Source organism: Convolutriloba macropyga, chromosome 6, assembly GCF_964194025.1.
Source record: "Convolutriloba macropyga chromosome 6, txConMacr16.3, whole genome shotgun sequence".
Classification (NCBI taxonomy): domain Eukaryota; kingdom Metazoa; phylum Xenacoelomorpha; order Acoela; family Convolutidae; genus Convolutriloba; species Convolutriloba macropyga.
The window spans coordinates 19,050,304-19,075,480 of record NC_134473.1 but is presented as its reverse complement, the minus strand read 5'-3'; the positions used below and the strand labels follow the sequence as shown (position 1 = coordinate 19,075,480).

The 25,177-nt window shown below is 37.6% G+C and overlaps 1 protein-coding gene across 5 annotated transcripts in view; it reads right to left on the bottom strand.

Moving 5' to 3' along the window:
• Positions 1-25,177, bottom strand: part of LOC142341546 (plexin-A4-like) — an 83,146-nt gene continuing 57,969 nt past the window's right edge. For 3 of the 5 annotated variants that reach the window (XM_075392562.1, XM_075392564.1, XM_075392563.1), the window contains 12 exons: positions 24,864-25,149; positions 23,530-24,559; positions 22,855-23,314; positions 19,895-20,397; positions 15,165-15,387; positions 14,677-14,830; positions 10,872-11,111; positions 9,924-9,980; positions 9,010-9,281; positions 8,303-8,727; positions 1,322-1,363; positions 1-1,021 (listed from right to left, as the gene is read on the bottom strand). In XM_075392562.1, coding sequence (XP_075248677.1) covers positions 568-1,021; positions 1,322-1,363; positions 8,303-8,727; positions 9,010-9,281; positions 9,924-9,980; positions 10,872-11,111; positions 14,677-14,830; positions 15,165-15,387; positions 19,895-20,397; positions 22,855-23,314; positions 23,530-24,559; positions 24,864-25,149 — 4,146 coding nt within the window. In that variant the 3' untranslated portion in view covers positions 1-567. The remainder of the gene's footprint in view (positions 1,022-1,321; positions 1,364-8,302; positions 8,728-9,009; positions 9,282-9,923; positions 9,981-10,871; positions 11,112-14,676; positions 14,831-15,164; positions 15,388-19,894; positions 20,398-22,854; positions 23,315-23,529; positions 24,560-24,863; positions 25,150-25,177) is intronic. The other 2 variants (XM_075392567.1, XM_075392565.1) reach the window with 2 other exon arrangements.

Genomic DNA, 25,177 nt, shown 5'->3' with positions numbered 1-25,177 from the left:
TGTCATTTATAATTCAATTTGTATTAAAATTGAAAAACGATAGAAGAAAAATAAAACATGTACAAACTAGGACATAAACTCAATGTTCAATTCCCAAACTTTCCATTAGCAGTAAAACAAGCATATATTGACACTCTACAGGATATTAAATACAGGCTTTTGTTTCCGGCCTGAGGCAGGAATAAATTTATATCCGTTTTCAGCTAGCCAGCTAACGGCATTTCGGTCACTTTATAAAAATAGAAAATTTCAGTACTTCAGTATCTAACAGAATTAGTGTATGGTCGCTTTGTTAAATCCTATTACTCTCTGCACTAATTTGTCAAGACAATGGACATTTTTGAGACATGATTTAGAACATCACAACAATTACATGACCCCTTTAGCACGTGAACACACAAATGGCATTCTAGTTCTAGACAGAGTTTTTGTGTTAGTGGAAATAGCACCGAGTAGAAGGAAGCGCAAATTGCGAGAAACGACAACATTCTGATTCCCACATTTACGGCGATGTAAGATTCATCTTTCTCCATTTCATTAGACATTCCGGATTATTCTAGAATAATCTCAGCTAGAGGTGGAGTAAGAGTGACCGCTTTCGGGGCTGAAATGGGCAACAAATGTCTGGAACAATTCTTCGTCAATTTTCAGGGCTCCGTCGTCTCTTCCGTTTGAAGGCCCCATGAGTCGTATCGTATCAATAATTTCAGTAGCTTGTGGTACCAAAAATCTGTCGTAGATCATCTTCAGAGCATTGACTTTGTAGAGGGTATCCCACCGAGTGGGGTTTGGGGATGAGGCTGCGGTTGCCCCCAAGTGGGGGTGGAAGTGGGGTGACTGTTGGGAACTGGGGGGCGATCCGGAAAGGTATTGCTGATGCTGATAGTGCTGTTGATAGTGGGGCGCGTATATACTCTGTTGATGTTGTTGCTGCTGCTGGTACTGTTGGTCTAGCTCGTCTCGGCAGTTTGAAGTTGTTATGTCCTCGAGAAAAGCACTCATGTGGTGCTCGAAAATTGGTCTAAAACGGCAAACAGTTTCCAATTTGTTCGAAAAAAACCAACGAAAATTTATCTGATAGTAACAGTTGTATAGTGATTTTGAAAACTGCAAATCACAGAACAACATATGACATCACTTGAAACTGTTCTTATGTAAAAGTTGCGAAAGGTTACAGTTATCCTACTCCAGCATACGAAAACGCATACTGATTACAAAATTTGATTGAGGAAAAAAGTGACAGGTGAGATGAAAATGACTGTTTGCCCTATTGAATAGTTGAATGATTTTCAAATGATATCAACATCACTGAATTCAGCACCTTGGAGAACTTAGCCTCTCCCGCAACAATTCATCCTTCGACCTAAAATTATAACACCCTCCTCACCTTGCAATAAAAATAGAAAAAAATTTAAATCTGTCAATTCCACTTTCCTGACTGATTGCCATTGACTAGCACAGCGATTATTAATATTATATTAAAAAGTTGAAAATAAATCCATGACCAGCAGATTCCAGTAACTTAATATCAAACCCTAGCGGAGGTTTTCTGCCCCTTGATTCTCAAAAAACCTGAAACATAACCGACTAATGTAGCGCGAATCGCTCTCAAACGACCGGCAAGCGGTTGACTTCGTCAGTAGCAAGCCAAGGTTAAATGAGGCTAGCTTCGGCTTGATTCGACTCTGCAACTTTTAGTTTTCTAACTTTGTTAGTAAACAAATCAAATAAACTGATATTTTAAAAATTTGCAAAATTTAAACGAAAAGCTTTCAGTGAAATTGTTCAAAACTATTTTTTGTCTCTGGAGTTATGTCAAGTAACCCATCTGCAAGACTTGAAAAGCTTCATTGGCCCGTAATGATCGTTAGACTCAGAAAAGGACAAAAATATTCAAAAATTTCGAAAAAAAAACGCAAACTTCAACAAAATCTTGCCGAAATTCAAGATATTAAAATCTTCAAAACCATTTCATTGTCTCAAGAAACTATCTAGTATCACTATTCCAAGCTTTCATTCACTGGCTCATAAAGATCCATAAACTTGGAACATAACAATTTTCCAAAAATTTGAAAAAAAAAATAAATTTTATCAAAAAATTGCCAAAGCTGGAAACATTAAAAAATTGATCACCATTCCATTAACTCTAGAAACTATGCCGAAGCTTATCATCAAAACTTTGACGAGCTCCCTAGGACCCTGTTGCCGGAAAAAAATGAAAAACAAAAAAGATGTTAAAAAGCTTGAAAAAATTGCAAACATTTTTTAAAATTGCTATTTAAATGTGAAAAACATTCCATTACATCCAGAAGCTATGGATTAACCTATAAGCAAATCCTAGAGGATGCTATGTGGCTCTTTAGGCTGAAGAAACCTGAAAAATGACAGAAATTTCCAAAAACTTGAAAAAAAAACAGCAAATTGCATAAAAAACTACTAAAATTAGTGATAAAAGTTGAAAACTAATCCATGGCTAAAAAGACATTTGCCAGTAATCAAACCCTAACAAAGATTTTCTGTTTGGCTGAAAAACCGTAATAAGGACAATAAATGTCAAAAAATTGAAGAAAAAAAATTGCAAGTTTTGTAAAAAAAAAATAATGCTAAAAGTCGTGGTGTTTAAATCTTGAAAAACATTACATTACATTTAGAAGATAAGCAGTAGTCTATTGTCAAACCCTAGAGGAGATTCCTCGGCTCTTGAGGCTGAAGAAACCTAAAAAAACCGACAAACATTTTCAATAAAAAGCATTGAAAAAATGCAAGTTTTATCAAAAATATCGCCAAAAATTTTCAGATTAAAAAAAAATTGAAAGCTCTTCCATGGCAAGTAAAATTTTTTGAGTAACTTTTCATCAAACCCTTAAGTACGTCTTCTGGGCCCAGCGTCTGGAAAGACGTGAATAATGAAAAATAAATGTCAAAAAAATTTGCACGTTTTGTAAAAAAAAATGCTAAAATTCGTGATGTTAAAAAATGTTGAAAACATTCCACTGCCACTAGAAACTAAGCAGTAGCCTAATATAAAACCCTAGATGAGGTTCCTTTGCACCCAGGGCTGAAGAACTCAAAAAATGACAAAATTTTCAAAAAAACTTGCAAAAATTGTGGATATTATTATAAAATTGCGTGTTTTTAGGGATTGGTTGTTCGAACGTAACCACGGGGGGGGGGGGGGCACCGGGGAGTTGACCGAGAGGGAGGGGGGATTGGGCAACAGTGTGGTGGGGGCCAATAGTGCGGTGGAGGGCAATAGTGAGGGGGGTCAACAGTGGGGGTGTCTTCAACCTCTAGGAACCGCCCTTCACACCATCAGTATAAGTCTCCAAAACAGTTTGAGCTGAAAAAGCTAAAAGGCTCTAAGAGCAATTAATGCCAGCTGGGCGCTACATGTTTCTCTCGTTTGTGAGGACGAAAAGTCAAAAGCGTCAGACGAAACATCGGTCAGAGATAAATCGCATAAAAAAGAGACCAACAGGACTAATATAATTGCTACAAACTTCGTTTGATTTGAGAGCAAGTAAACAAGATCACGGGTATCAAATGTGCTTCGATAACAACAATGACGCATTGTATCGAAACCAAAATATAATATTAAACTATTAAAATTCTTTAGATAACAGTGTCTACTTAACATAACCGACTAACGTCAGTAGAATTGCCATCAAATGACTAGTGCAGCGCTGCCTTTTGGTTGAGATAGCTTAAGCTAAAGATGGGTGTCGCATTGTGCGGCAGAGGTTAGCGCTATAAAAAAAATAATACAGACATTGTCTAGGGACAACTAAAAGCGTGCCGACAATTTCCAAGAATACCGATGAACTCTCAAAATACCACGGAATAGTAAGATATAAGAACAATAAAAGTCAACAGTTTCCGCCCCCTTTTTAGCACTATCTCGATTAAGACTTGTTAACTCTAAAAGCTTCCTCGAGTAACTGTCAAGTGAATGGGGTAACCTTCAAATGACAAAACTGCTCCCCGACTACTCGGGAGCTCTAATCTATTGCAACCTGCTTGTCGCGGGAGGAAGGTAGCCTGGAGGAGACTAAGAAGTACAGTAAGGTGTTTCAAATGACACTAAGTTTGGGGCACTTTTCTCTTGACTTTTAGTAGTAAAATGTCGCCAATTGAGCTAAGCTGCTTAAAATTGAGAATAAGAGAAATTTACATTACCCAAAAAGCCACCGGCTTAAAAATCACCCAAAAAGTCAAAACAGTCAACCAAAAAATTATATACATAGGTGGCAGATTGCCAGAAAATAGCCGCAAAAGCTTTGTAGATCGGCAGTCCAAAAACAGTAAAAAAAACACCAGAGAAATTCGTCTTCTCATTGAAGGCTGATGTTATATTTTGATTATAAATCTGTATAAATTTTTGCAGCTTCTATTAGCTGCTCTCAAATAAGCTTCATTTGGAGTGACACACACCCATTTGACCTTATATCTTTGAATTAAAGTAAATAAAAGTCACTTTCAAAGTGAAGAAGTCATTTTTGAGTGAGGTAAGTCAAGTATGACCAAAAAATTAATCACACGAATTAACAAAACTCGCTCCACTAAGAACGAAAAATGACGTCACGCACGCATTTTGCTGAAATTGTTGTGACGTCATATAGTCGTAACAAAAAATATTGACGACGACATAAAAAACATACAGGACAAGTCCCCACGTAAAAATTCAAGTTTTCATTGAATAAACAAAAAATTAGACCTAGAATTGTCTATTAATGAACTGGGAAAACCACTAGCGAGAAATGGAAATTTGGTTAGAAAAACAAAAAAAACTAGGCATAGAATGAACTATGAATGGATTGGGAAAACTATTTAGAAAATCCGATCTAAAAAATCAAAAAAAAAAACAGAAAATCAAAGTGAAATTGCCGCATGTGAAAAAAAAACCAGTAGCGAGAAAGCAAATTTTTGTTCAAACACCGTTATCTCACTCTACATTAAAATTAGAGCGAAAAAAATTTACGCCGCAATACCACTCGCTTTTTCGCTCCACTTCCTGTTTCGGCGTGTCCAAAATCACAACTCCAATTTGACTTCAAAATGTGTCAACAGACCTTAAAAAAAGACAGCTCCGCAATACAAATCAAATTTTTTGAATTGTTAAAACATGGCAGGAGAAATCCTGACGTACAATTCATTGACTAAACAAAAAATTTACTTAACTAAACAGAAAACTAGACCTAGGACGGATTATGAGTGAACTGGGAAAAACATTTCTAAAAAAAAGATTAAAAAAACAGAAAATTAATTCCAAAATGACGCTATGGGGAACAAAAAACCACTAGCGAGAAAAGTAAATTTGATTCTAACAAAAAACTAGGACTAGAATGAGTTATGAAAGGATTGGGAACACCATTTAAATAATCCGAACCAAAAAATTGAAAAATTAGTAAACACCAAAGTGAAATTGCCGCATGTGAACAAAACTCTTGCTTAAATTCAAGATATAACTATCTTAAGAACCATTTCATTGTCTCAAGAAGCTATCTAGTATCCCTGTTTCAAGCCTGAAATAGTTTCACTGGCTCATAAAATCCATACACTTGGCACAGGGTAAAAACTTTCCAAAATTTTAAAAACTTTAAATTTCATCGAAAAATTAGTAAAATTGGAGTCATAAAAAATTGATCGCCATCCCTTTAACTCCTGAAACTATGCAGCAGCTTCTCATCAAATCCTGGAGAAAGTCCTAGGGCCCCCTGTGCCGGAAAAAAATCAAAAACAAAAACAATTGCAAACATTTTGCTTACATTCGTGGTATTAAAATCTTGAAAAACCTTTCATTAGCTCTATAAACTATGCAGCAACATATTATCAAACCCTAGAGGAAGCTCCATGGCTCTTGTGGCTAAAGAAACCTAAAACATGACAAAAAAATTAAAAAAGCAATTTTTATTTAAAAAAAGTTGCTAAAACTTGTGATAATAAAAAGTTGTAAATCCATGACTAGCAGAAATTTTTCAGTTATTTAATATCAAACCCTAGCAGAGGTTTTCTGCCCCTTGATTCACAAAAAACCTGAAACACAACCGACTAACGTCGGGCGAATTGCTCTCAAACGACCGGCGAGCGGTTGGCTTCGCCAGTAGCTAGCCCTGGTTGTGAGGCAAGCTTGAGCTTAATCGAAGGAGCGCGAGGTGGGCGCTGCACCCAGGTGGGGGGGGGGGGGCTGGGGCAGCATTGGGGTTGGCGGGGCAGCGGGAGGTCAACGGTGGGAGAGCGGTTTTTGGCTGCACGTGGCCCTTACGGCCCGAACGTTGTACAACGGTGGGGATTGGGGGGGGGGGGGTGAAGTTAGAGGAGGGGGGCGATGGGGGGGGGGGTCAACTTCTAAGAGCCTTCCTTCACATCATAAGTATAGGTTTCCAAAACAGTTTCTGTGTATCGCATACTTTGGGACAAGTGAGCTGAAGGGCTCTATGAGCTCCTAATGCCCGCTAGGCGCTACTTGTTTATCCCGTTTTTGGGGACAAAAATTTATATTGGTCAGAAGAAAAATCAGTCTGGCGAAAAATCGCATAAAAGACCGACAGGACTAAAATAATTGCTACAAAATTCGTTTGAGAGGAACTAATTATTTCTTAATATTGAATCAATTACAGACCTTAACAAACATAGCTGGCAGACTGCCAGAAAATAGCCGCAATAGCTTCGTAGATCTGCAGTCTAAAAAAAACAGTAAAAAAGACAGACCAAAAAATTTGGTCTGTCTTTTCATTGAAGGCTAATATGTTCTATTTTGATTGAAAATCTGTATAAGTTTTTGCTGCCTCTATTAGCTGCTCTCTAATAACCTTCATTAAGAGTGACACACTCCCATTTGACCTTATCTCTTTGAATTAAAAAATAAAAGCCAATTTCAAAGTAAGAAAGTCAATTTTGAGAGTGAGGTAAGTCAAGTGTGACCAAAAATTTAATCACGCGAATGAACAAAAAAAATCGCTCCACTAAGAGCAAAAAATGACGTCACGCACGCACTTCAGATGAAATTGCATGAACGAATGAGCAAAAAGCAGATTTGAAGTGGTTGTGACGTCATATGGTCGTAACAAAAATCGCGACGACAAAATAAAAAAATCAAGAGAAGGTCAATAATAGCCCCAGCTATCGCTGTGCGGCTATTAAAAATCCTCTTTGCAAACATTGTTATTTCTTTGTCACTGTTTCCTATTTCTAACAATCCCCTTTGATTATCTTTGAAAATTGAATGTTCTCTCGAGAAAAAATTTGAACTTCCAAACAGATTTTCCAAGAAATATGACTTAAGGCTTCCATGGATTTTTTGCAATATGTTTGCTCAGTTGATTGCCCATTTTATACCGTTTTGATAGCTTGATTTCTGCGATACAACGTAAAAGTGACCGCAAAACTGATGAAGTTCGAAATCTAGTGTGCTGAAAACAAACGTAACCTTGAAACAAAGTGGGACGCATGAAGGAGTATGAAATAATGACTTCTTGCTTGATCAAGTTTCAAAATTTAGCGTTAATTTTTATTTACCGAAAAATTGATGTCTTAAATCAATTCCTTTAATGTTTTATACAGTTTTCAGTTTAACACCACCAAAAATTGCATTCAGCAGCTTAGAATCATGAATGAGTTTTAAAAAAAGCAGCACAAGACTAGAAGACAACAGCAAAAAAACTCTCGAATAGTCAAATCTTTCAAGGGAGAATGTTGAATACAAAACACGACCACTAAGATTGTTGCGTACGCGCCCAACTAACATCTAAAATGACATGTTTCAAAATCACCGAAAACATAACCGATCAACAGGGGACGAATTGCTCTCAAACAACTGACAAGGAGTTTGGTCACAATAATAGATAACTTAAGATGAACCATGTTAGCTTCTCTGGGTGAGTGAAAGGCACAAGACAATTGTCGGCATGAGAAAGAATGGGGGGCAACAACCAAAAATTGACTTACAGATCTTGAAATTATACCCCTTCGGCAGTTTCTCTATATCGTATACTTACATACCAGCAAACCGCTAATATAGGTGTAGAACAGAACAACTCCAAGCCTCGAGCTTTACCATTTCTGAGCACAAAGTCAAATTATCAGCCGACAAAATCGATTAAAGACAATCGCATACAAAGGACAAAAAGCCCAAATAATCGCTACAAACCGTACGTGAGGGTACTTAAACGGCCGGCAGGTTTTCTGAGAAGCAGACTTAAGCCCCCAAAATTTTTCAAAATATTTCAATCCAAATAAGAAACCCAGCCATCATCCATATAGTTTTGCTCAATTATCGCTGCTTGCCTATGAGCAAATAACTTACATTCTGTTGGAGTCCAACTTCCTGAAAAACTCAGCAACGATTTCCTTATAGTCGGGCAGGTATTTCTCGAAAATGTTGGGTTGTTTCTGCAAGCTCTCATTGGCTAATTGATTGCTCTTCATTAGCCTATTTCGGTCATATGCCTCGGCGTCCACCAACGTCTGCGCCACAATTTCAAGTGAATGCTCGACTGCAGTAACACTTCTGATGTCCAGAAGATTGTCCGGTTTCTGTATTAATCTGGACCAAAACTCGGAGATGAAGCAATTGCTTTTCCATAGCTTCAGATGGTGAAAATTTCTGTTTTCCTCTGCGCATTGGTTGAACAGTTTGAACAAGTAGGCAATGGCGAAGGGAACACAATCATTCTGTTCATAATATAAGATCTCTTTGAAGAGTTTTTCGACAGCATCTTTTGTATACTCCTGAAATTAGATCAAGTTAACAAGCTTTTTAGTATAATCCTCGCGAAGTATCCTCCAAGTTTATCTTTAAACTTGTTTTATTCTTCAAGACTTGAGGGGAACAAATAAATTCAACAGGAATCTGTTACACGTGAAATGAATCTAAGATAATCTACAATAAAGCCCCCATAAGCTTGTGTCAAGCACATTATCTTTCAGGCTACGAGGCCAGAGAACCTTATTATCCCGTACCACTAGTGTACCATAAAGGTAGTCTAGTTTCGTAATGGGCTAGAAACTTACCCTTGTGAGCATAATTCTGTTGAGGTCTCTGGACTGCGACAAATTCTTCAACACTTTTGCTTGTTGCTTCTCACGAGTCTTCATTTCTTTCTTGCTATTGGCTCCTCTTCCGCCGGTTGCGGAGTGGAACTCGTCTGTGTCCATGGTAAAGTTGTAGTGGTTATTCTCGTCAGGGTGCTCTAGGTGGAGCAGTTCTGGAGTGTCCTGGGTCATGATGGTGCAGTAACCGTTGTTCGAGGCACCATTCGTCATCATGTAGTCATTGTATGCACCTAATCAATGCAACACATAAATCAGCGCCCAAATTATTTAACATGAACGAATAATGTCGAACAGATTGCCATTAAGTGATTGAAATGGGATTGGTTTGGCAGTAGTTAGCTCTAACTTCGGGATGATTGCCTCAATAAGTGAGGGACGCTCCTGCTAAATTTTTTCTTCACATCATGAGTTTATGTCTCCTTAGAAGAAGTTTCGCTGAACATGGAGTGCACTTGAAGACCAGGAAGGCAACGTTGAGACATGTGGCCTTTCTTAATTACTTCTTTTAAAAAGAATTAATAAGATTCCAGGCAGGCTGTGCCGCTCTAATCAGCATGCCGAGTCGGGCTTACGCACGAATATCTCCAGTAGGTACAAGTAGCTCTCAAATTACAGTTCACTTTTGCTCGAAACAATGCACAAATTTTAAACAACGGCCACTCGGTATACGCAGACGACATCGAACATTCATACAAAGATCAACTTTGCTGAATTGTTTGAGGGCAATCCAACATTTTTCATAAGAAAGGGTCTAATTAGTGTCTTTTTGGGGATGTTATCTCCTTGAAGAATCCAGTCCTATTACCAGAAACGTGAGGGATAGATTTTCATGACAGGGAAGAGAGAGTCGATTTTAAGAAAGATTAACTAACCCGATTTAGGGAAGCGAAGAGTAGACCAAGCTTCTTTCATTTTGAGCAGAGGAGTTGCTAAAGAGAAAACAGAAAAGAAGTCACTACTCAAGCTTGTTAGATTGGATAGAAGACGACCAGAAAATGTTTAAAATAGTTATGGAAAAATTATTTGATCTATCGGGATGGTATTAGTTGGATATCCTGCTCTACTCACATTTTAGTTAACCAGAGACCGGTGAGTTGCAGGACTTGAAAAACCTGGTAGCCTTTGCGATTGTACATTTTTTTCAGGATCTATTCTGTTTCAGCCCCCCCCCCCTGTTTTTATGACCCCCAGTTACAAATTATGTGTTGTTATGTAGCACCTTATTATGTTAAAATAATTCACGTGCGCATGAAGGTCATGAACCATACATTCCCACTAAGCTGGGGGGCCGAAACAATAGATCCCATTGTCAAATTTTCAGCAGTAATTTTCATCAATTACAGGGCTCTCTGATACTACAACCAGGAGTCTAATAGCAATCAAGTGGATACATTGCAGTCCAGAAAGAGCACACCCAAAAATGGTTAGAAATGCTTAGTCCGCAAAGAATTTCAGCAGCCACTAATAATGAATACTGTACATTCAATCTCCAAAATCCTCTTCCGTAAGTTTCTGTTCCCAAACGGCTTCTGAACCCCCCCCCCCCAACCATTTTTCATCGTTTCCTTTCTAATCTATACATCATAATAAAACTTAAACAACCTCTGACCCCGAATATCATTACAAAGGACTTGTCCTCATTAGTTTAAAGCAGCCAGAAACTATTTCAAAAAGGATGATGCAGAAAATGAACAGTCTGATAATGGTTAAAATAGATATGACAGAATTATAAAATTTTGATCTCACAAGTTACAAAACCGATCGAGTTTAGTCCAAGCCAAACAGACGAGTTGTTGAACAGATATATGTAAAAAAAATACCTGGTTGTCGGAATGAAGGATCGAGGGTTCCAGTCTTGCTGGGTGGCACTTGTGCAGCAGCAACCGCATCTACATTACTCTCTCGAAATTGGTTAGGTTTCAGGTACACCACATAGGTGCTCGTGTCCCTGGGCAGGATGTCTTTCACAGTAAGCAGTTTACGCACGCGTCTCTGTTGCTTTGTAGCATCCGTATATTCCTCTTTTACTTCTTCCAGATGAGACACCAGAGATCGCACCACTGGAACAAAATTAAATTCAGGGCAGAATGGAAAGCTCTCGATATATATCAGGTTTTAGGTGCTGCTGGTCCGACCACCAATCGATTCTTTTACCCCTGGTTTTCAGTTATTTGAGTATTCCTGCGATCGCGTTTAAGTGAGTGTCTATTTCAAAATCAACACCATCTATCAGGCTGAAAGGCCACTCGGCCATTTCTCTTTCTCTAGTAATATCATGGTCCATTGAAAGATGACTCTTAATGGCATATTAATTGTTTTAATAAAGTTTAATTTAATGGACATAAACGGCAGGCTGCCAGAATAGCTGCGAAATAGACTTCCATGCCGTCTAAATCAAATAGAAACAGATACATATTGAAAAAAAATTTTCGATGATACTCAAAAAACTATGTAGAAAACAATCAGCAATGAACAAATAAGGCTTGCTCAATATCACTCCGCAAGAGCCTTTTCATTAGGGACCTTTATACACATCTGAGTTACATCGACCTTAAACTAAGTCAAGGTTTAAAGTGCAAAGATTTTATAGAGTTAGTTATGTCACTTATGATCAATATCTCTTTACGCAAATGGCCCTAAAATCTGTTGCTAAAGAGAGTGATAAATGACGCGACGCGCGCAAAAACCGTTCGTGAAAGGAAGAAATTCAGACTTTCTCAGCTTTGCTATATGCACAAATGTAAAATGAAAAAACAGCGTCCGACGACAAACAGAACAAATTACCCAGGGAATCCAGGGAACGACTCGAAGACGTATCTTCCACAATATCCACCCTTTTAGAAACTTGTATCTAATAAAAAAGCTCAGGAAAACAAAAATGATCCCCAAAATTTGACTAAGTTGAATGAGAAAATTTCAGTTCACCCTTTGCAATGCAAACGAAAAAACTCAAAACTTTTGATTCAATTGAGAGCATTAATCTTCCAGAACCATAAAAGATAGGACATATTAGACCAACTAACTTGTGTAATTTTCAATAAAAAAAAATTGAAAAATTGCAAGAAACTGAAACAAATTATCGCTTTTTAGTGATATTTCTCAGCAAAACACTTCTTTAAACCAAACTATAAATATTGACGCTTACAAATTCGAGCAGCAATTGTCTATCCGATCCCCAATGGACTACAAAATTCGCAAAAATAACTTTATAATATAAACCTCAAAAAATAGCAAAAAATGAGAAAATGTCAAAAGGGTTAACATAACCGACTAACGTCGGGCGAATTGCTCACAAACGACAGTCGAGCGGTTGGCTTCGTCAGTAGCTAGCCATGGTTCAGAGAGAGTATTTTTAAGTTAAATCGACTCTGCGGCTTTTAGTTTTCCAGCCTTGTTAGTAAATATATCAATTAAAAACAGATATTTTAAAAATATGCAAAATTTAAAAAAAGCTTCCAGATTTCGCAATGAAAATGTTAAAAGCTATTTTTTGTTTTTGGAATTATGTTAGGTAACCCATCTGCAAGACTTGAAAATCTTCGTTGGCCAGAAATGATAGTCAAAAATTTTGAAAACAATTTAAAAAGTTTAACAAAATCTTACTAAAATTCAAGATATTAAAATCTTCAAAACCATTTCATTATCTCAAGAGACTATCCAGTATACCCATTTCAAATTTGAAAAACTATCAAATTTAATCAAAAAACTAAAAGTAATTAAAACATTGAGAACCATTCCATTAACTGTAAAAACTATGCGACAGCTTATCATCAAGCCTTGCAGGACGTCCTTAGGACCCTGGTACCGAAAAAAGGGATTAAAAAAACTCAAAAAATGCAAATATCTTAAAAATTGCAGATATTAAAATCTTGAAAAACATTTCATTACATCTAGAAGCTATGCAGTAACCGATAGTCAAACCCTAGAGGACTTTATGTGGCTCTTGAGGCTTGAGGAAACTAAAATATGACAAAAAAATTTCCAAAAATTTGAAAATTCTAAGTTGGGTGAAAAAATGCCAAAAATTGTGATAATAAAAGTTGAAAACTAATTCATGGCCAAAAAAAAATTGCCAGTGAATTATTATAAAAGCCTCACGGAGATTTTCTGTCATGCTGAAAAACCTGAATAGTGACAGTAAATGTCAATAAAATTGAAAAAAAAAGCTAATATTCGTGGTAATGAGATCTTGAAAAAACATTCCATTAAAATTTGGAACTATGCAGTAACCTATTAAAAAATGAAAGCTATTCCGTGGCAAGTACAACGTTTTCAGTAACTTAAGGACGTTTTCTGAAGGACGTTTTCAAACCCATAAGGAAATTTTCTGACCCCTGCGTCTGGAAAGACGTGAGAAAGAAATATTAATGTCAAAAAAATTGAAAAAACTTCCACGTTTTGTTTAAAAAAAATGCTGAAATTCGTGATGCTAAAGAGTTGAAACCACTCCAGTGTCACTAGAAACTCTGCAGTAACCTATTATAAAACCCTAGGGGAGTTTCCTTGACATCTGGGGCTGAAAAACTCAAAAAATGACAAACTTTCCATAAGCTTGAAAAAATTGTGAAACTTAGTTTCAAATTGCGTGTTTTTAGCTATCAGTTGTTCGTCAGTAGCCACGGGGGGGGGGGGGGAACTGGGGCACTGATGGGGAGGGAGGGAGGGGGATGGGCAACAGTGGGGTAGAGGCAATAGTGGGGGGTCAACAGTGGAGGGGTCTTCAACCTCTAAGCACAAATCTTCACACCATAAGTACGAGTCTCCAAAATAGTTTGAGCTGAAACATAACTGAAAGGCTCTAAGAGCACTTAATGACCGCTGTGCGCTTACTGTCTATGCCGTTTTTGAGGACGAAAAGTTAAAAGCGTCAGACGAAAAATTGGTCAAGCGAAAAATCGTATAAAAAACCGACAGGACTAATATAATTGCTACATACTTCGTTTGAGAGCAATTAAAAACTCAATCAATACCAACTTATAATTAGTGATATAACCTAAATAATTCTCAACCGAAAAAAAGTTTAAAGCAAAAAAATGCTTCAAAAATCCGCACGTCAACTAAAAAGTTCGCTCGTTTTCAACACTCTTATCGCAGCATTCCGCAATTTTGTTCAACAATTAAACCACTAAATTTCCCGACGCATCTCATTTCCTCGATTAAAATTCAATCCAAAAAAATTGATTAAATTAAAGACACCTTATACTTCTCTTCGAGTTGTAAACACTGAAAACCATAATAACTCTTCGACTCGTAAAAAAAGAGCACCAGAAATTCTATCATTAATTCCAGAGGGTTTCATATTAGTTTTAACGTGGATTAAAAATATTTCCTCAAAAAACAAACTAAACTATTAGCCAAATTAGCGAAAACACGGTAGAGCGCCTGAATAATAGCCGTTGAGGTTTACGGCGGCTATTAAATAATTTTCAAAGTCGTTCACTCATCGCAGCGCCTGGACGAAAAAGTTCTCTCACTCAGGAAAAATTAGCTCACATGGCAATTTTTCTCGCTTTCACTTTTAGGTCAAAACGCCACCGGAACAAATAATACTTCCGGTTAAACAATCAGGAACACCGCAAGAGAGGTACGCTCAGCTTACAGCTATGACAATAAAAGCTGTGCTACCTAGGACGTAGTCGTGGGCTTTAGCTCTCTTCGTCTTGGAGTAGGGAGTGGAGCGGTAGATGTAATCCAGAATCTTCTCCTTCAGTTGCGTAATACTGTCATACACAGGTACGTCCAGGCGGAAGTTGTGATTGGAGTCCTGGTACATCACGTTCTAAACAAGTCAAAATATTCAAAATACAAACCGAACATTCAATTCTGCCATGCTCAGTCGACCTTCAAAATTTTGGAAATTTTGCTGTAATTATTAGTATATTTTTCTGGAACCATTAACAATCACTAAATATATTGACAGAAATTTCTCGAAAATAATATTTAAAACTGATATATTGATACATCAATAACGAGCATTTCTACTTATCAATACTAAATTGTACGAAAGAATTCTTTACCGTCCTAAAATCTGTTCAAAATCTTTTGTGTAATTTTCAACAAAAATTGTCAATAGACCGTGCAAAGTTTAAGCTTCTGTCACGAAGCAAACTGACCATTTTTTCATCGGAGAGCTCAAGGCACTTGACGAGTCTGTTGTCCAGATTGAGGGTGAAAAATGACCTTCCCGTGACCTGGTCGACCGGACCCTCTTCAGTGACCCCTTTGACCAGCGTGAATAATTCATACAAAGCCTTGGAAATGTTCTCCTTCTTCAAATCCGAGTACATGGTGAAAACCAGCCAATTGAACACCAACTTCTCAGCCATGCTATCCGGTCTAAAATGAAGATTAACACATCTAAAAACTATCTTAATTCAACTTTTGTTTTGTTGTAGTTGGGTTGACAGGTTTACGCCGAAAGTTTAAAGTTGAACGATTACCCTCGTGAATAAGCCATGCTTTACTAAAGGCGAAACTTGAGTAAGACAAATACACCGAAAGTAAACAAATTCTGTTAGCCAAAGATTACCCTCTATGCAAACTCTTGAAATCTCTTCTGTGTATATTTGTTTACTTGTTGGGTTTGTTTGCAAATAAGACGGCAAAAGTTGTCTAAATACTGTGTAGGAGACATCTTAGGAGATGTGTAGGAGATGGTAGGACAATAGATCGAAAATCAACATTTGGAACAATGAACCGAAAATTAATTTATTCAAGTTGAATTGGCCTATCAGATTTAAGAACACACTGTCGCTATTGCGTAGAGCACGTGTAAGTTGCTGCAAAATATTCGGTTTTCATATATACATATCCAGTCCTTCGGTCACACGAGGATTGATGATAGCTCCCGAGGCATGGCCAAATGCGCTAATCTAATGCGTTGTTTCAGATAGCGTTTAATTAGCAAATAAGAATAGTTCATTCTTCGCTCTTTTGTCCCATTTTACTTATAATCAGATGTCCTTTCGAGCTATTGCCCGACCACCTTAGAGTAAACGTGTACTAATTCATTAATTCGGCAATATTGCTGGCAATGACAAAACTTGATTCTAGTGCATCTCGCGCACGCACGTATGCGAGCTGTAATTAATCATAACATTTAGATTTGAATTGATTGGCAACTTTTTTTACAACAAAATTATGTACAAGACGGCTCGTGTGAGTCTTTGAACAGTACGGAATGTTCCGACATACAACTCAAGCTTGTCGACAAGAGTTTTCGAATTTTTTTGAATGAAAACATTTGGGGGATAGTCGAATGCTGATGGCAGATTCCAAAAATCAAAGTCTTTTCTTTTCAAATGCCTAATCTTTACCTTCATATATGTTATCTGAGTATTAGGAAAGCAGGAACGCACTGATTGAAACAAGAACAGTTCCGGCTTCAAACATGCCAATAAAATTCTAACTGTCACGAGAAATTAATTAAAGTCACGCGAAAAAGAAACTTCAACACTCAGGTTAGACCCTACGAAGTTGTTCTATTAAGGAATTTTATTGCTGTTCTGATAACCAAAGAAAGCAATATCAAAATGTCAGAAAAAAAACAAATACAAACAAAGTTTCAGAGTTATAATGGGATAGCAGCAACTTCTAACCTATAATTGAAAACATTTCACAAAGTTTATTGAAATGCCGTTCTACACTTCTCGATCCGAAAAGGCTATTATAGGGACTTTGGCGAGTAGAAGCAATTTTTTCCAAGTTCTCATTCACATATTTTTTCGCTTTTAGCTTTTCAAATTCACAGCAATTGTAAAAACAGCCGGCAGAACGCCGGAATAGCTGAGAAATTGACTTCCGGGCCGTACAATAGAGATAGAAACATATTATTATTATTATTAAATTGACTTGGTACCCGCGATGCGGGAATCACTTTGTTAACTAATTAGAAACAGGACCAATTAACAGGATACTGATAGTATTTAAAGTTCAAAGCCTTTAATTTCAACAGCGAGTTCAGCTGTTTCCGAAATAACACTGTTGGACATGTCCAGTCAAGAGTTGAGATGTCATTTCGCTGAGAGAGAACATTTGCATATTTCACAACTCTCAAGACAAAATACTCTTCGAATTTGACTGATTTCGTCCAATTAAAATTGGTCTTCAAAAATTGTTTTGCTGCAGAACGGTTACTGCGTGGTCCCTTGAAAACTTTCCAATAATCATCAAACTTAAGGGCAGTATCACAGTTGTAAATTTTGTTCAGCATAAGAAGATCATTTCGAACCAAAAGAAAACTGATCGGCAACAAATATCCGACAAACGTCGGGCGAAGAGAACTGCTCAACCACTTAATACCCTCCGTGCATTACGTTTATCGCGTCTTTGAGGAAGCGAAGTTTAAAGCCTTAGACAAAATATCGGACAAGCGAAAAATCGCATTAAAAACACGATAGAAAATCGAGCACGACTCCAAGAGTCGTGCAATATAATCTCTAATATAACATTACCTTAAGTAAAATTACCAAAAAAAAAAATTAACGAGGACTAGATGCCTCTCAAATTTATAGAAACTGTATTAATAATGCAGAAAAAAATTGGATTAAGAGTGTGCGTAGGTAGGGCGGCTGGGGCAGTGTGAATGAGGAGGGGTCTGTAGTTTGAACAGCGACGAGTGATTGTTATGGAAACAAAACTTATCGAAATTATTTTTTGAAATTCAGAAATTATACATAAGAAATTAAGATGCTGTTAAGTCCAGAGTTCGATAAACATAGCCGGCAGATTGCCGGAAAAGAGATGCGATAGACGCTTGTGGCCTTCCATAAATTGAAACAACCAAAGAAATAAGATAGACAGATCGACCGCTAGTCCTTTAATAGACCACTAGGATTAGATTCGGATTGTCAATTTTATGACACATAAGGTCTATAAGGAAAAAGTGCTCAGAGCGCTTTTTCAAAAATGATGTTCGATATCAGAAAAACAAGACTAATACTCAAGAATTAGGGCATATAAGTTTTGCAATACTTAGATGCACACTCTTGATCATTAACTAAAATGTTCAAAATATAAAGTTCCATAAGTGAGTTCAGAAGTCTTTTTAGTGAGATAAGTCACGCAATTGGCCTAAAAGCAGAAACGGCGTCATGCACACAAATTTTAACTGCAAAGCAATAGAAGTCACTGAAGTCAATTCCAAGCAATCAATTCCAAGAAGTCAGGTCGTAAGAATCATCAATGGAGACGACGAATTAAAAAGAACCACGATGTCCCAAATAATAGCCGCTATCGCTTCGCGGCTATTAAAAAGAGATGTCAACATTGTAAAACATAACAAACTAACATCGAAAGCATAGCTCCGGAACTACTGGTGAGAGCTCAAATCTATTGCAGCTTTCTTGTATCCGGGGGGGGGGGGTGTAACTAAATTCACTAAGGGGCTTAAAATGACGTCATTATAGGTTATTCAATAACACAATAACCACAAAAAACATAGCCGCAGATTGCCGGAATAGCTGCGAAAGAATAGACTTGCATGCCGTATGATAGAAGCAGATACAGAAATAAGTTGAAAAAGTTATCCACGCCGCTCAAAACATAAATTAATAAAGCTTGTTAAAATTCATTGCGCAGAAGTCTTTTCATTAGGGACCCTTATTATACACGAGTTCCTTTGACCTTAAACTAATTCAAAATAAACTTTAAAGTGCAAAAGTCATTTTATTGAGTGAGATAAGTTTTGCTAGAGAGAGAGAGAGAGAGAAATGACGTCACGCGCGCAACAGCAGTTAGTGAGAGGACGAAGTCATTCAGAAAATTTGACTTTTCAGCTTTGAGGTGTGAACAAACGTAAAACGAAAAAAGAGCGTCAGACGACGAAACAAAAAACATAGCAGGACAAGTTCTGCCGTACAATTCAAAGAATTTTCATCGACTTAACAAACAACTAGACCTAGAGCGGACGATGAATGAATTAGGAAAACCATTTCAAAAAATCAGATAAAAAACAAAAAATCAATGTCAAAATGCTGCTAGGGAGAACAAAAAACCACTAGCGAGATATGTAATTTTGATTCTAACAAAAAAACTGGGTCCAGAATGAGTTGTGAATGGATTGGGAAAACTATTTAGAAAAAAATCCGATCCAAAAAATCGAAAAAACAGTAAAAATCAGAGTGAAATTGCCGCATGTGAACAAAAAAACCACTACCGAGAAACCGAATTTTTGTTCAAACACCGTTTTCTCACTCTACTTTAAAATTAGAGCGAAAAAAATTCACGCCACAAAACCACTCGCTTTTTCGCTCCATTTCCTGTTTCGGCGTGACCAAAATCACCACTCCAATTTGACTTCAAAAATCATGAAAATGTGTGAACAGATCTTAAAAAAAGACAGCGCCCCAATACAATTCAAATTCTTTGAATTGTAAAAAACCAAGAGCACCGCAATATACCTCCGCTCAGCTTACAGCTCCGCAGCTATAAAAATTAAAGTGAAAAAACTGACATAAATGACGCATTTTCAGATCGACTTTTAGTGGTGAACTGCCGGCACGTGAGTTCAGCTGCTGACACTTGTGAATAGGAGAGAAATTTAGATCAGGCAAGCTCAAGGGCGCAAAAACCACTCTTTTGCATTAAAAAGACCAATACGTTTACAATAATTGCTTCAAATTTCGTTCGCGAGCAATTAAACAAGTCAGTGTTAAAAAAAGGAAGTCAAAATTCAAGTCACGAAATTGCTTCAGCTAAAAGAGAGCCTGCATTATACCAAAACTCATCTTTCGTGCCGTAAAGACCTCAGGACTAATATAATTGCCACAAACTACGTTGGAGAACAATAAATCAACTACAAACTTTCATTTCCCTCTCTGATGTCAACTTCAAGATTACATACCTTCTAAATAGAGATTCAGGCGGTCTCTTCATCCTGTACGCGTCATTGATCAACGTGCTCACCATATCTCCCATCACACTTGTTATATACGTCATTCTGGACATGAACGCAACCATGAGCAAGGTCACAAACTGACTCCTACTCTGAGCCGAACACTGGTGACTGTTTTCAAGCACCTCCATAATCGAAACCAGAAAAACCCTATCACTGAGCCAATACTCAATATTGTCCACCAATGTTGCTATCTCAGAGCTCTGTTGTTGTGAAAGTGGCGAGTACCTGTCGTGCATTAGCTCGTAGGTTCCCGTAAAAGGAGATAAAAAATTAGCATCTGCGTCCCGGAACAAGATGTTCTCGATATATTGACGGAAATCGTTCACCGGTGGCAGCGTGAGGTTGTTTGGACTATCGTCAAACTCGGGTCTGGATATCAACAGTCGTCGGCTGTCGTGAGAAATATCCTCTTGAAGCTTCTCAATTTGGTTGAAGAATTTCTTCTTTTCCTAAAAACCAGAATATTGAATAAGCTTAACATAATCGTCCATCCAGTTGTACGAAATAAACTGTGTATGTTCAAAATGCATTTCAAATTAAAACATAACCGACTAACGTCGAGTGAATTGCTCTGAAACGACGGGCGAGCGGTTAGCCTCAGTAGTACCAAGCTGGGACTCAGAGATGCTAGAATTGGGGGGGGGGGCGTGGAGGGCAGGAGAGTTTAGGGAGGACTGGACGAGAGGGGGTGAACTGCCCGTTGGAGGAGTCAGGACTGGTGTGAGTGAAAAATCGTTCAAGCGAAAAATCGCATAAAAAGACCACGGGACTAATATAATTTCTACAAACTTCGTTTGAGAACAATTAATTATGTTATCTATAACCAACCAAAAATCTGAGAAGTTCTGATTCCATTCTTTAGATTAGAATTTAGAATTCTATAGCAGAAAATAAAATAACACACCGAAAACCATAAAATTATGACAGCAAACTAAAACATAGTCGGCAGATTGCCGGAAAATAGACGCCGTTGACTAACTAAACTGAAGGGTATTATGCTTAATACTAATAATAGCTAGCAAGCGCTCTGATGAACTTTGATAACCTAATGCACTATGACTTAACGACCGGGCTTTATCGGTTTACCCGTTTCTTTTGATTTTGCTCTTTTGACCTTGACTGTATTCACTACATTGCAAAATTCAATTGCTTGAAAGGATTTAAAATCCATTCAGTTGAAACAGAGTGAGGTGAGTCAGAAGTCAAAAGTGAAAATCGATACTTATGTAAAACAAAAAAACGTGATCAAAAGGTAAAGCGAATCAAAAAAACATATCAGGACAAGCCCTGATATACGTTTCAAAGAATTGTATTAATTTATGAACTGACAATTATTAATTCTGCTTTAAAAGGCAAATGAGAGCTGTTATTAATGAGAATAAGCAAAAAAAAACAATACCAGAACAAAAACAAGCAACACTAAAAATTCAACTTTCAATTTTTGAAAAGACAGGATCAACATCAAAAAACAACTGCAATGAACGCTAAACTGCCCGCTAAAATCTTCTATTTATCGTCAACAACCTGTCATTAAATGTCGGTGAGTCCTCTCACTAATAATAATAAATAATAAGACAAGAATAACACAAATCTTGTTGAAAAAATTTAGTATAAAAGTCACAGCACTCAACAGCTACTGAAGGATACAATTACATCAATTGTTTGAGTTCCCACTTAGTGTCAAAGTCATAGAAAGCACTAGCTTCGAACAAAAGCGAATAAGTCGATAAAAATAACCCTAACAGCAGCATCAGAGACCTGTCCCCAATGATATTATATGATAAGACATCAAAAAGTACGATAAATACCTGCAGAACTGAAAAACTCACTCAAAATTTTGAGAGAACGTAGTTTCAAAGTCATGAAAACCATTAGCTATTAAATCGAGCTATTAATTAGGTTCATTAATTAGGAATCTAAAATTCACTAATATTATATGACAACAAATAGTGGTAAGTCATGAAAAGTTTTAGCTGCCCCTTAATGAATTCAAGCAAAGGCAAATAGGCACAATTAGAACATAAGCGATTAAATGTCGGAAGAATTGCTCTCGAACGACTAGTGGGAGCTCTAATCAATTGCAACCTGTTTCAGTCAGGGGGAGGGAGGTGGAGCCTATATGGGACCAAGCAGTTCAATAGTGGGCTTCAAGTAACTACATTAGAGGTTAACATATACCACAATTAAGATTTAAAGTAAAAATTGTCACCAGTTTCGGCGCACTTTTCTTTTGACTTTTAGATCACGCGAAAGGTAAAAAGTCAAGGGCAAAAAAGTCACTCGAAAAGTCAAAATTGTCAAGCAAAAATTTTGCATAAAAAAGGCACACGTTTACAATAATTGCTATGAACTTCGTTCAAGAGCAATTAAACACATATCAACCGTTTTAAAAGCACTCAAGGAGAGAAACTCTGAAAACAGAAGTCAAATTGATGCATCTGATAAATAATCCATCTCAAAAACCGCCAAATTGTTCAAAGTCCAATTTCTCACTCAACTTCAAAGGTATTTAAAAAAAAGTCACACCTCAAACCTACTCAATTTTTCGCTCCCTTTACTATTTCAGTGTGACCAAAATCACCACTCTAATTTGACTTCTCACAGACGTGAAAAAGCCAAAAAAGCGTGAACATATCTCTAAAAAAAGAAAGCGCACCAATACAATTCAAATTCTTTGAATTGTATAAAAGGAGAGCGCCTAAATAATTGGATGTTACACGCTGCAGCTTTTGCGAGTGACACAGCCGATCTGTTTCACACTAGAATCAGTAACTTTGCCCCCAAGTAATCAGGTAATCTCGCCAAAAAGATCGAAAAATGAAAGCCGAAATTTTGTTGCTTCGTGTAATGGCAGAAAACTAATCTAAATACAACTATGATCTTCTTCAGAAAGCAATGCTGCAAACCTTAAAGTAGGTGACTTTCTGATGTCGGCAGTAGTAACAGGAGCAGACCATTATGCAGATGATGAAAACCATCATGACACAAGCAAGTATAGTCAGAAGGTAGATAACGTCGTCTTTCCGAACGGAAAGGGGTCCAATGTTGATACGGGGATCAACAGTTCCCGAAATATGGAAGTCTTGACTGAACGAGGTCCCCACCATGACACGAACCATGCCAGACTTTCCCATGATCTCAGGGTCCATGCTACATCTGATCTCCCTGTCATTATTGAAATTGGACTTTCGGCACTCTTTCCCATCGATACTAATGTTCGTCTGATGGTACACGAATTCTGGGATGTCATAGCGCGATTGCAGAATGAGGATTCCCTCTGGAGTAGCGTTCTTGCTAGAGAATTCTGGATTTCTGTACACACTGACAGGGAAAAAGTCTTCGGGCTGGAACTTGACGCCATCCATTCTGGAAAGCAGCATTTGTTCATTTAGTAGAAACAAAAATTTATAATAACTCCCTTAAACTAAGCTAAACAAATTTGAATATCATCATATAACATTGCAAATAGCTCTAAATCATTCAACTCAAATTATTAGTATCTACTCAACACTGCAAGAACTTGTGTAAATAGCCCTGAGGCTTAACGTCAAAACATATGAAGAATTACAAAGAGAACTCACATGAACCCAACTCTGGTTGGGAACAAAAACGCATCGTTAGCGTCACGTCGCTGTCTGTATCCATTCTGATGCTCATAAAATGCTCTGGAAATTTTCGGCATTTCGCAAGTCATCAGTCTGGAAGAAACAATCTCACATGCACCAGTTGCTCCTGCATAAACTGAAGCCACTTCGTCTCGACTCGTTGAAGGCACTAGTTGAATCTTTGGAAACTTGACCACGTCTAAGTTGTTTCCTGAGACGTTGACGAGAATTCCTCCAATCTCAATAGTCGAGTCAGGTTCAAGTTTCACAATAGTGGGATTCGGTTTGTAAACAAAACTTGCAGCGGACTTCTGATTGTACAACTGATCAACTAGAATTTTCACACGATCTGTATCACCTATTCTTTTTGCTGGATTCGTGACGCATATAAACCATTTGGTCCAGCGTTCAATGACATCACAATTGTAGCCAGCCACTGATACCTCAATATTAGATCCAGCGTCCAAATTAGATCCATTGACAATGACTCGCGTTCCACCATCTAAGGGTCCAATCTTAGGGTTGAAATCTGCAATATATGGCGATCTGTAACGGAATTTGACATCCGATTGTACTTCGAAGGACTTGTCATGTGTTATTTCAACTACAATCGAACCCTCGGTATCCTTTGCAATATGGGTAGTTCGACATACTACACTCTTAGCAGGCATGTAATATTGTGGCACTATATCACACTGTATCTGCTCAGATTTGGTCTTAATGTAAATGCGGGCAATGTTCTCAATACTTCTACCAAGGTTCTCTCCAGTGATATTGATAAGAGTATTCCCCGTAAGAGGTCCGCTCTTTGGTTCAAAAGAATGGATTCTCGGGTTCAGGCAAACATTTTCGGCGTTGTTCGTAATAAAAGTGTGATCACATTGTGACTCGATGGTGCAAAATCCTTTGAGAGGAGCTTGACAGAATCCACAGTCGAACTTCTCGTCCACGTAAGAGAGACACTCGCCACAATTTCCAGCAAGTTTTTGACAGTTGTACAACTCGACTAAAAAGTTTGTTAGTTTTACAGATCACGCCAACTTTTCTGTTCTCGATTATTTCCACAATTCGAAGAATTTTAACGAATCATACTCGAAAACCTCACTCCTTCCCTTATACGCATCCTAAATCCTAATATGAATCCCAATACGCTTACTTAATGTTAGGCACCAAGCTACACAAGATATGCTTATTACGCGTTTATGATTAACTTTTACGTTACCGGAGCTGCAACTCTGTCCAAGTATGAAAGTTGTGAAAGCCTTTATTAAATTGTGCAACTAATGCAAATATTTATGATCAAAACCTACTAGTGAATTTATCTGGGTTGTCAGCAATGAGCCCATTGTGCCCCCATTGCAACGTCACAGTTGCATTTACACTGCTCTCTGAGCCTTCTATTTGCAAACCATTAGGTGCCCGGCAAGAAATCCTATCTCTGAATCCTTCCGAAGCAAAAGCTTCGATCTTCTGAATCATCGGAGAGTTGTTGGGAATCTCCCGCCTTACGTATGGGTTCTGATTGGAGTTCTGTGCAGAATCGGAGTTGGGAGGCTGTTGTTGGACAACACAGACTAGGGTATTGTCACTGCCAGACTGATAACATTAAATAGGTGAGTACAGA